This window comes from Microtus oregoni, unplaced genomic scaffold, assembly GCF_018167655.1.
Source record: "Microtus oregoni isolate MIOR12 unplaced genomic scaffold, Mior012 000034F_ref0000314, whole genome shotgun sequence".
NCBI classification, from domain to species: Eukaryota; Metazoa; Chordata; class Mammalia; order Rodentia; family Cricetidae; genus Microtus; species Microtus oregoni.
The window spans coordinates 22134427-22147773 of record NW_024543093.1 but is presented as its reverse complement, the minus strand read 5'-3'; the positions used below and the strand labels follow the sequence as shown (position 1 = coordinate 22147773).

The following is a 13347-nucleotide window of genomic DNA, read 5'->3' as shown; positions in this document are numbered from 1 at the left end:
TAGAGTTGGCATCTTGAAGGAAATTATTTCATGGGCCAAGAAGAGACCCTACAACACATTTTTTTTTTTCTAGAGAAGGAGTCATGGTGCTCAGGGAATGTGAAGTTGACATCTTCTATATGAGTCATCACATGTGTAAGGTAGCAATTTGTTCATTGTCACTCTGTGCCACCCTTACGGGGACATCAATTAACCTAATTCTTTCCCCAGCTCACATCATGTTTTCTATATTCAACAGTTATTTGACCAATGAAAAAGAATGGTTGATTATATATTTTTAATTCTTCATATTGAAGTTACATTTTAGATATCTCAACTGGGGTTGACCAATTGTAGATTTTTGCATTAGCCTCCATCTGCAGCAAGAATAACCTTCTTTTGAAGGGCTAAGAGCTGCACTTATCTACAGATATAAAGATAATATTTAAAATACTGTTAGAAACTATATTGGTTTAGAAACAATTGACAGCAATGGGTTTTCCTTCAGGTTTACAATCTCATCAGCCATAGGTTCTTAATTACCTTTACAGTAAAATGTATGAATTGCCTTTTACTGATTGGGCTTTAAATCCAAGTAAGCATGATTTGGTATGTGGAGATTAAAGTGCCATTGTTGTTCCAATGTAGTATCTTGCAAAGCCGGACATTATGAATTATAGGCTATACAACTGAGTAGCACTGTTCATTGTTTTCCCTCTTGGAAGCTTACAAAGCATCCCTGGTCTTCAGGAAAGAGGCTTCCAGATCAGTTCTTTCAAATCCTGTGCACACAGCTCCTGGTGTCTTTTGCAATAGAATCTTACCTTCAAATTCTACAACAGCAATGGCCTGTACTGTTTTGGGAATCTTGTATTTCTCCACAATGAAGAATAACTTGAAGGGAGGTTCTCCATGCCTTGCTCCTGGGGCTTCTGCTAAATAGTCTGTTGTTCTTGGGGAAAATCATCTTCTCCTTTCTCCAATAACCCCACCATGTAACTGATGTAAATACAGCACTCGTGTTTGCAATTCTCAAAAAATAAAGACAAACTCTTCGTGTAAAATCTAGAAAAAAATATATCAACTACCAAAGATTTGGTGCATGTATTTCTTTTGTTCTTTTTCTCTTTTTCCTAGGGAAGAAATCAGTTTGAATCTCAATGAATGAAACACAAGGAAAAAACTTAGCAATTGATTAGGAAGAAGTTCCAGTTTTCACTCTTATTTGTCCTTGCACACAGACCCCTCAGCACAGAGCATTCTCTGGTAACAAATGGGCATCTGGCCAGCCAGTGATCTTTGCATTAGCATTCTAATAACCAGAGGCCAATGCACCATAGTGCTGTGTCAGAACTAATTTATGAAACTAGGTCCACAGGCTCATTATAGTGGTCACAATTCAGTGGCTGCCCAGTAAAATTAGACTACAGTTTCACTCTCAGAACATTGAATATTTTAACATACTATTAAGGGCCTATTTCAAATGTTAAAACTAGCTTTTATTCTGAGAATGGAAAAACAACAAGATTAAGAAGTCATTTACTTTTGCAATATAAAATTGTTTTAATTTTGCTTTTGGCTCAAAATCCTTGGCATTATGGAGCACTGGCCAACTGTGCTTAGCATTTGCAAGAACAGTGCATTTTTCCCTCTGAGAAACAAACACTTCTGTGCAGCTCAAGGGAACCTTAGGGTCATAAACTCACATGGCTAGTAAATCGCAGCCAGCACTATTGGTAGCCCAGAGTGCTTCTCAGAGAGGTACTGCCCATGTTTCCCTGAAATCCTCTTTAACCACATGTCTACCCACCCCATAGCACCAATCTCCCCCAACTCAGAACACATTGCTCTTCGGGCTGCTTTGCACCAAGAACCTGGGTTTCAGAGGTCTAGAATGTGTGGTTTCCAAAATCAGGTAATGAGCAATGAGATGTAGGGTTGGGGTAAGATAATTTTGTAAACTAATGCAGTCACTTTCAAGCCTAACCCTAAGATAGTCATCTCACATTGCAGGGATGTGGTGCATTGTTTTCTGATAGTTGGATGCTTCTAACGTGGTACATGCTCAGCAATAAAAATGCTTGTAGTAAGCAGAGCTAATGGTATTGATATCTCAGTATCTAAAATATCTATATTTGAAAAAGGAGAATGATTATTCCTGCTTTTTTTTATTTCACAGTGTTTCTTGGATCAGAACTAATAATGTCTGAAAAGAAAGGCTTTTTAGTTGTATAGGCGTATACTTGGGTTACTATATGGTTATAATCATTCCCTTGTCAAACATAAGAGAGAGTTTCCTTTATCTCCTGAGTTTTCATTTAACCGAATGGTAATGAGTCCTTAAATCTTCTAAATGTGAACAATAAAACATTCCAAATGACTACTCTTGGCAGTTTGCATGCCATAGCTGAATTATTTAGGTATCTATTTGTACCTAGGAAAAAGGAGAAAAATAACTTCCAGAAAAACATTGTTGTTAATTTTTAAAAAAGCATTGTCAATGTAAATATTCTATTATACTAGATATGTCTCCTACACCAAAGTTAAAAATATAGAAAGTGGTACGAGATAGTAGGAATTGTCAGTTTACTGTATTAGTCATATAATAAATAATATAAAATATTACATTAACCTTAAAAACCATAATATTTCAAATTAAATCTATGGCAAATAAATAATTCCAAGTTTGTCAAGATATCTTACAAACCAGGATTGTGAGAGGGCTGTGTTCTACTAAATATGAACAAGTGTGGTGTTCAAAAATATTCCTGCATGTGCATTAGGACATTTGAGTTAAACACGTGTGAAAGAGACAAAATATCCCTTTTCCAACCTATTCTAAATTGACCAACTAATTTGGCAGCCTATATAATTTCATCCTCAAAACAGGATTCAAGTCACTCTCACTTTAGTAAATGTATTGATATAGCTTACTTAGAACAGTAAACTCCAGAAAAGACGTCTTCTGGCCTGTATATATTATATTAACAATAAAATAATTGAGCACTGATATATTAAGCCAAACACACTACAGGTACTGATGAGCAAAGTTTGGTGAAATAAGGACAGCTCTTAAGAAGTTCATTGTCAAAGAGCACATACAGTAGTCACTGCAGCGAGGAGAATGTGATAAAGTTAAGTTGCTGCCCACAGAGGCAATTAATTCAAGGATTTGAGAGAGGGGTGTAGTGTTATAGAATCTTCTCAGATTCAGCCTCATGAAGTAATGGAGAAGTGGTTCGGTTTTTGTTTTTTCTCACCTAAGAATCTTCAGATGAATGTATCTTCCTGTTCTGCTTTTGCTTCTGAGAAAGACAATTCAGAATAAAACCTGTCTCATTTCCCTCAAGACAGGCTTGTTTCAACTTATTGACTCTTTTCAGTTTCACAACTTTACCACTGTTTTTGCCATGCTATCATGGTTTTGCTTATTCAGTTCAAATAAAAAGGGAAATTTGTATAGTTTATATGTGGTGCTCTTAACTTACTGTGGGCGATATAATTGTAACTAGCCTATCAGAGATTTTGAAGTTGAGTTTGAGGTTTAATAAATAAAGTTTTGGAATATAGCTTCAACTTCACTTCATCTGTTTCCTCATGTTAAATTTGAACTAATAAAACCAATAATAAAATAAAAATTACATTAAAATATGACACATCTGTTCTGCTGGGCAGTTAGTAAATGCTTATAGTGATTCATCTTATTACAAAATTCAATAACACCCCATTTCCAGGTAGGGAGCAACGCTCTTACCCCATTCTCTAAGAAGAAGCAAAGCTGAAGTTCCCTTCTGCTTCCTCTCTCTGGAGCATGATGTAGGGAGAGGATATCTGCTAGAGTATGTGCAGTGCACCCAGTGAGGCCTCATCAGCACACACACAGACATACACATGCACGCACACACATGTGCACATACACACACACATAAAGGTCACCTGATTTTACCAGGACTTTTCAGCAGAATATGACTGTAATAGCTAGAAAATCAGGCTCTGCCATCCAATAATATATGTACTTATACTTAATGACCAGAAGCTGAAGTGAGAATTGCAGGCTATTCCAAAACAATTACCCAATAGTTATTAAGCACAGTCCTTTCTAAAATATATTTAAAGTAAATGTTTTTAAACATAAATTCATAAACTTGCAGAAATCATTATTGTGCTTTATTTTTTCAGTTTTGTAAAGGGTATGTGTGACTCAACTGTGTGGCTCTAAAACATGAACTCTGTGATGAAAGTGTCTCATTGTTAAGAGTTAAGACACACTAAGAAAATTTCTAAATATTAGTAAGAAGAATCTGTAACTCAGGATCCTAGGAAGTGACCTTTGATATTTTTCTGTGTTTATTGTTTTACTTCAAAGTGCCTAGCTTATAAGAGTGGATACAAATTGAAGTCTTATCAGCCTTCCAGGTACCCTGCTTGTGTGTAGTTTGCACATTGCCAGAACAAACATGGGATCTCTGCAACAATGTCAAGATGCCATTTGCTCTTCTCTATGATCCCCATAAGATCAATGGCTTTTGATGCATCATAATTTGATCTTTGGCTTCTAACAAAGCTTGGCTGTTCTCATAACATCATTAAATTTTCTAACTCTACAAGTCCTTTAATGTAAAGATTAGTTAGTTTGTGTTCTGTCAAGGTTTTATCTTCACAACGATTAACTGAGAGGCTGGTTTGTTTAATGCACTCAAACTTTGGGTGAGGGTCAATCGAGCACTGAAGAGTCATACATATGCATATATAAATACATATTATATGTATTTGAAGGAGAATTCTGCATTAAATGGCTGATGTATGCTAAGAGGAAACTAAGGATTCATATAAACTTTTGTAATTTTTAAAATTATTATTTTGTTCTTTAATGCGTATGAATGCTTTATAAGCACATTGTATGCACATTGTGTGAATGTTGTCTGTCCATCTAAATTGGAAGCGGGAAAAGATTCCCAGGTATTGGAGTTACAAATGGTTATGAGCTGCCATGTGGGTGTTAGGTATCAAACCAGAAACCTTTACAAAAGCAACAAATGTTCTTAGCTACTTAACCACCTCTCCAGGCCCTCATATGCATTCTTAATACCTTTGATGGGTAACTAATAATGTTGGAAATACAGATTTAGCAGCTTGTCATGAAAGGCTTCCTCTGGTTTTAATAAGCTGTAAACTCTTAAGTGTATTTTTAGGACCCCTAACAACACATTACAAAAAATTTAAGGATACTGACAATATTTTTCACTGACTGATTTGTTATATGTTTACTTACTTATGAAGATAATTTTATATTTTCATTTTTTATAAATCATGATATCAAATATAGAAATATACAATGAATATAATTATATTTACCCAAACAAACCGCCTATGCCATCGTTACAGTTTTTAATTTTTCCCCAACTACAGTACGTAGGGACAGTTATAAACAGCCTCGACACTCATGGTGCCTTATTTTAAATTACATAAGACTCATTACCTTTTTTTTATTCTCAACTAGAAATCATATGGTATAGCCTGTTTAAATCAAATTTTTAGTTTTTACTGACATTTATAATGGTTTTCTCACACTCAGTAACCTACCCCAATTTTCTTGTCCCCACCACAACCTGTACATTAGCTCCCAACCTCACTTCAATCCATTTGCTTTCTAAACCTTGATGATATTAAACCAGGTGTGAAATAACACATATATTGTCATTGTTATTCTCAACTTCTTAGTGATTCACTACCCACCATAAAACACATAAAATATTTGTAATATGTGTAACATTGGGATTTTAATCCATATTTTCTTATTCAGTGCTCTATGATTTGATTGCAAAATTCCCCATGTCCTCCGAAACCTACCCTTTTAGAGGTTACCATCCGGTAAACTGTTAACCTCTTATTTTCTTTCCATTATTCCTATTACAGTTTATTCCTAAGCAGTCCTTCAATTTGCATATTAATTTAAATAAAATATATATTTTCAGTGTTTTTTCAGTGACATAAATTTTATTCAGTGCTGTGATTCCAGGGCTCATGAATAGGGCTACGTTGTCACCTGTAGCTATAAATCTTTCTCCACTCCTCTTTAGTTTTCCATTGTAAACTGTCTTTTCTAAACTTGCACAAAGTAGTTGTCCTATTATCTGTAAGTATATCATAATGAACATTTATTTCCCAAATCATATATTATACATATGCAATTATTTCTTTAGGAGCACAGTCATCACACATGATGCAATTTTATTTTTTATTTATCTGTTTGTCTGGCTATCTGTTTATTTACCTATTTTTATTTTTTTTATTTATTTTACATTTTATTTTCTCTTCTTCATCTCCTCCTGTACCATTCACACACCTCCCAGGTATCCCCTCCCCTCCATACACTCTTCTTCTGTCTCCCTTCAGAAAGGAGCATGCCTTCCATGGGAGTTAACAAATCATAGCATATCAAATTGAGGCAGGACCAACCTCCTATCCCAGCATGGAGACTGGGAAAGGCATCCCAATATGGGAAGTAGTTTCCCAAAAGCCCTCACAGAATCAGGGGCAAGTCATCATCCCACTACTATGAGTCCCCAAAACAGACCATTCTATGCAACTGTCAGCCACATGCAAAGGGAATTGTCCCATGTAGGTTCTCACTCTCTTGAACAGGACTCCCAGTAGCATGTCTCAGTACCTGGCTGTGGATCTCTGCCTCTGCTTCCATAACTGTTGGCTCAGTTTCAAGCACTATTGTTATTTAAAACAACAAAATTATTTTTAAAGTAGCTTCACTAATTTATGCCAATACTTAAATTGTATATGCATTGCACTTGCTCAGAAACTTGGTCAATTCCTGATGTTATCAGCCTGTAAATTGTGAACTCAGTGACTTATATTAAATTATTTCCAATTACTGGTGAAAATAAGAAACTCTTATTTTTTTATTTATCACATTCTTTTTCTATAAAGTTAAGTCACTAGTTGTTTTTGTCAAATTTATTTTTGATGTTTTGACTCATATTCCTGTGACAAAGATGACATATTCACATACTCAAGAAACAAATTCTTTGTCAATAGCTTTTTGCTCTTTGTGTGGTCTTTATGTGGCTATTGATAAGAAAAAATCCTAATTTAATGTAATGTAATTCATAAATGTTATATTTTAATAACTGTTATTTTATTTCTGTTTAAGATGTCATTCCATATTTTGAGCTCATAAATGAATTCTCATTCTTTTACCATTTAATTTTACATATTTACCTTTTGTATTTAAATATTATTTTTTTAATAATGGAAAGTAGGAATTCAGCTCTATAATTAGTCTTTTAAGTACCTAATTATTATAATACTATTGATTAAAATAGACTTATTATGTTGACGAATTATAGCAAACACTTGAACTTGAGTGAGGAATACCATGAATTTGAGGACATCCCAAGCTAAAGAGGATTCTCTTTAAAGTCCAATTTTCTAATTTCTTCAAACCTTACTATTTTTTCTAAGCACAAGATTAGCAATTGTATGCAAGAACTATCACATTTTCTGGCCTCTTGTCAATCTTAGACACTTCGTTGCATTTTCAGTTACTGATGTTAAGATGTGACCAACTTGGAAATATGTATCATTCAATTTATGCTGCAAAATAAATGTTATCTTTTTATGTCTTCCTCAGTAAATATGATAAGCATTGTGATAACATGATGTTGAAAATTAATACCTCATTTAAGGATAAAAGCTATAACCCATATAAATATTTATGACTGTAGATATTTCTCAAATAATTTAAAAATCAGAAACGGTATCATCATATTTGTTTTTATTACATGTCTTGATTCTTCTCTCATTGTTTAACACTTTTTTCATAAAACATCAAATTCAAATTGGTTATATATTTTTTATGCTTTAATTTCTTCTTAGTATCTCCATTTTCCTAGTAGGGTATAAAATCCAGACAATCAGGGGTCTAATTGTTTTTTGTATGTGACAATTCCTACACTATTTCATGTAAAGAAGATGTTTCATACATTTTAGAGAGAATAGCATATAAGATTTGTGTAAGAAGGAATGAAGAAATTTCTTAACTGGTAAACTATCTGCCAAACATGAAAATCTGAGTTTAATTCCTGAAAACCCACATGAAAGGCCTGAGGATAAAGGATTGTTCCCATAATTCCAGCTTTGTTGTGAAGGGTTCAATGAAGCTAATTAGAAAGAAAACATTACCTGCTTGATGAGCTTTATGTTCAGTAAGAGACCCTAACTCAAAAAAGTAAAGTTGAAATCAAGAAAATAACAGATGTGGACCCATAGTTTCCATGTATGTTCACAGCTTCATTCTTGCATGTGTTCTTACAGGTACACTAACAAGTACAAGCACCTTATGTAAAATGTCACACATAGACACACAGTATAAATTATTTAATAAATTAGAATTGTAAAAGAATTTCCATAAGTAAATAGAAAAAAATAAACGCTCTAAGGTATAATGTTTCCAAATTGTTTATCATTGTTATTTAAAAAAAAATGCTATTTTTTATTTTCAGATATTAACATGGCAGGGGAACCCAAACCTTATAGACCAAAGCCTGGAAACAAGAGGCCACTGTCTGCTCTTTATAGGTAAGTAAGAAATACCATCCCACTACATATATGAAATTTTTGACACATTATCAGAAAATATGATGTGCAAATAATTAACTAATTTAAAACAACAATCTTTATTATTAAATTCTATTGATTAAACACACACACATACACACACACCAGGAGTCATAGCAGATGCTTAAGCATTAATGGAAATGGAAGTTTCGGTCCTGCCTGGTAGTCCCACAGCTATTCGGTCACAAAGAAACAAACAGAGGCTTATATTAATTATAATCTGTTTGGCCTATTAGCTCAAGATTATTCTAAACTACCTCTGACAAATTAAATTAACCTGTAATTCTTGTCTATATATAGCCATGTGGTTTCGTATCTTTTCTCAGTGAGGCATTCTCATTTTTGCTTTCTCAGTTTCTGACTGGTGACTGCCTGCTATGCCTTTCCTCTTCCCAGAATTCTCCTAGTCTGGTTACCCTATCTATACTTGCCTGGCTACTGGTCAAGCAAAGTTTTATTAAACCAACATGAATGACAAATAATTACAGTATACAGGAGCTTAATATTCTCACTTATAATAATATACTTGCCAATCATGATCTGTGATTACACAAAAATATTTACAAGAAACAGTTTAAAAGAAGATGCTCATGGTTTTTGAATGTTTCACTACACAGACGGCTGTACTGTTCATCATGAGAACATTTGCTTTTGAGAAATGGCAGGAAAGAACAAAGCTGCCAACTTTGTGACATACAGGAGACAGGCAACAAAAAAGGAACCAAAGTACAACATCCTGAGGCATGCATCGAGGGATTTATTTCCTTTAACTAGACCCCACATTCTAATAGTCTGCTCTCTATGAATTCAGTAGATTAATGCATCTATGAAGTCAACATCCAACTGCTTTTTACAAGCTTCACCAGCTAGTAACAAAGGCTTTAATACATGAAATTTAAAGGGTTGTTCATACTCCAACTACAGCAATATTCATTTCACGAACCTTGATAGATTCTTTCACAGTTAAGATTGCTCGCCGATCTTCCAGAGAATATGAGTTTTGCTGCCAAAACAATAAACAATCTGTGATGCTGACCATCTCACATACTACACTGTGGGTGTCTGAATATTACTTGATGTGTTTTTATTTCAGTCCTCTTCAGTAGATCAAGAACTTGGAGTTACATTATTTTTTTTATCAAATCAGCCTATTAGAAACATGATACCAGTAGCCAAGCACATGTCAGTAGGCATTATACTCCAGTATTCCCCCAACTATAAATTGGTTCATCTTATTTTGTTACACTGTCCACATCATCTCATGCCTATTTTCTCAGAATGACAAATATAGTTTTCTTACCTAGATAATAATTACTTTGTTGCCTGCCTCAGCTAAGATTTTTATTGCTGTGAAGAGTCACCACGACAATGTCAACTCTTATAAAGGAAAACATTTAATTGGGAGCTGGTTTACAGGTTCAGAGTTTCAGTCCATTATCATTATATAGGAAACAAGATTGCACACAGACAGACATGGTGTTGGACAATGAGCTGAGAGTTCTACATCTGGATTAACAGGCAGAAGGAAGGAAGAGAGAGACTGAGGCTGGCTTGGCATTTGAAACCACCAAATATACCTTCAATGACACATTCCCTCCAAGATCACACCTCCTCCACCAAGGCCACATGTCCTAATCATTCCAAATAGTGTTTCTCCCAGATCTGTGAGGCCGTGTTCAGTCAAATCACGACACTCTCCTGAGGCTGATGGTTATAATTATTCACTGTATTTTTTTCTCCTGTTGCTATTTCTCTTCTCAAAGTATATTATATGCAGGGCTTAAGTGTTAATAATAATAATAATATGTATTATTAACAAGTGTAAAGTGTGGTTGATCTAAAAAGAACATAATAGTAACTTCACAGAGCTTTTAAGTTTTGTGTAGCTTTTCATTTTTTAACAAGCACTATTGAAAAACAAAACAAAAAGCAAACGTGCTCTACAGTAAAGCCTATGTGCCACTCCATGTACTTTACACTTTTCTGTTTTAAATGCTGACTTTGCATCTGTCTCTCTAAAATTCACTTCAATTAGATTTAGCAAGTTGTTCCAGGCTATTGAGATCTGTATCATACAATTTATTGGTATTCTCCAAGACATATTTCATCATTCGACCACAACAGAGCTAAAAGAAGTGTTGAGAAAGGCTTCCTGTTTCAATGATATCACTCGGTTAACAGAAAATTAAGCAATATGTTTTTAGATGGGCTATGCTCTGATAAGGGAGAGTAAAACAGTTTTCATGAGGAGGCTCCATGCTACTCTCTTATCTTTATTGTCTAAACAAATATTCTCTGAACTCTGTGATGATACAGTCTCATTTCCCAAACTTAAAGATTATAAACGTCACTTGAAGGGGCCTATTTACACTGAGGGGCCCAAGAGATTTTCAAGCGATTGTGATAAAGAAATGTAATTTATTTATCTTTTTTTTGGATGTCTAAATGGACCATCTGAAAATAAGTAAATAATGATATGTGACCTAAATAAAATATTTTATACAAAATAAAAAGCAACAAAAATAAGTACTGATGATTGGATATTAATAATTTTCATTGATAGGAAAAGGCAGGAATGAATACATTACCCAAACATGGTACATTTTGTACCTTCTTTGAGGCAAAGCTAAGCAATACACATCATTTTCTGGTTAGTTTATTTTTAAATGCGCACATAATTAGTTGTTGTGAGTACAGAATCCTGAAAGTCATGGAATAAGTTTTTAACAATGCAATATGGCAAGGTTTTTTTTTCTTTTTTTTCTCTCATCACACAGTTACTAGTATCTGTATAATGATGTTAGTTTTCATATTTTCTCATTCTATGATAGTTTTGATTACTTTATGGAGGTGAAAGCTCATAAAAAGACACTGGTGTCTTTCTAAATGTTATTTCCTTTTACTGCCCAGTTGTACTGAGTTGTAAATGTTTGGTTTAAGTATGCTGTACTATATATAAATTACATCAGTGGGAAAATGTTCATTTGACCAATTTTCATCTATTGAAGTAAATTAAAGTTGAAGTGTGTGGAAATTGACAGACAATAGCAAAGAGAACAGAAAGGAATGAAAGTGAAGCTGAGAAAACCTTTTTAAACTTATTTTTTCATTCTTACATACATTTAATAGTACCTTACTTTCATAAGGAAAATGTTTCCACAGTCATTATTCATCTATTTAGTATACAACTCCTGCAGGTTGAGAATACAACCCTACTACATAATAAGAAATCTAAATTTTAAACAGAATAAGCCTTGTCTTTTTCAATGCAAGGTAGCAAAATTAGTTAGTGGCACAGGTCTTCCACTTCTATGTCTGGGGCCCTTGTCACTAGAACACAGTTTCTAACTTCACCCAGCTGCAAGCACCTGGAAAAAAAAAACAGGTTAGACAAAACAAAGCCTTTCTATTCATCAACACCAATAGTTAGTAAAACTGAAAGAGCAATTATTGCATACTAGATACTTCACAAACACAATAAAATTGACATCTGCTTGTGTAATGATAGGTCTTTACTTCAAGTTATCTAACACACTGTCTCTCATCTTTCCTTCCTTCCTTTTTTTTTTTCTTCCCTACTGGACATTGAACTCAGGGACCTTCACATGCACTTCTTAACTATTTCTCTTCACTGTTTTTTATTTTATGTTATTTTGAAACAACATGTAAATAATTTGGCCAAACTGGCCTTTGAACTAACATCCCAGTGCATGCCAGTCTGGAGTTTGTGGTTTTCCTTCCTCAGTCTTCAAAGTAGCTGGCTTACAACACTAATTATAATTAGAGGCCAGGCTATAATTTTCATGATCATAAAATATTCTGTATCTGAGGTGAAGTCACTTGCTCTAATCGGAAGAGGACATGTTCATCTTTGAAATTACCAATTTGTATTTCCTAAAGTTTAAAGTTTTTAGTCTACTTATTTAGCCTCCATAAAATAAGATGGTTTCATTTGCACATTCATACTTTAATACATATTAAAGATGTCTTAAAGATTAGACACACGGAACACTTACAGGAGTCAAAGAACTGCTGGTATAGAAAGGCAAAACCAAAGAATGAGAAAAAAAAGATAATGGGGTAAAACGGGCATTATGTACATATCTAAAGGAAGTTTCTCATTTACTATATTGCTTTAAACTGATGCATTTCTGTGACTGCACTCTGTCTGGGCCTCTGCCTGAACAATAATAGGACCTTCTTCACCCCCATCCACTTTGTCACTGTTATCTGCTGTGGTTTGCTTTTCCCATTAAATACCCACTGACATAGGACTGTGTTTTGTATCGTATAGTCAGAGGATTTTCAGTTTATCCACACAAATCTCACTAGTACCCACTGTATGTTTAATTTACACTGTATATACAGCAGATAGAAGAATACATTATAAAGAGACTAAAAATAATCATACTGTATTAAGCACAAGTTAGATGTAGAAAGAGATGAGATGCCTGCTTACACTCCAAGAAGATAAATGAGATCATTACTGATTCTGCATAAGTAGAAGGAAGTGAATTCCCTGGAAGTGAAAGGAATTAGAGGATGCTTGAGCTTGCTTCTAAATAAGACTTCATGCAAAAGTAAAGGCATAATGAGCAATGAAAACATCCAAAAGCTGAAGCACAGAGAACACAAAAGAGCATGGCTTAGTGGGAGGGAGTTGGTATGGTTAACCTGAAGGGGAACAGGAAAATTATGTTGGTGGAAGACCTAAATACCTCTACGTATTCTATT

At 34.2% G+C, this 13347-nt stretch overlaps 1 protein-coding gene across 10 annotated transcripts in view; it reads left to right on the top strand.

Moving 5' to 3' along the window:
- Ralyl (RALY RNA binding protein like) overlaps window positions 1-13347 on the top strand; it is an 816282-nt gene that overhangs the window by 629672 nt on the left and 173263 nt on the right. For all 10 annotated transcript variants that reach the window (XM_041630372.1, XM_041630373.1, XM_041630374.1 and 7 more), the window contains one exon: window positions 8499-8574. In XM_041630372.1, coding sequence (XP_041486306.1) covers window positions 8499-8574 — 76 coding nt within the window. The remainder of the gene's footprint in view (window positions 1-8498; window positions 8575-13347) is intronic.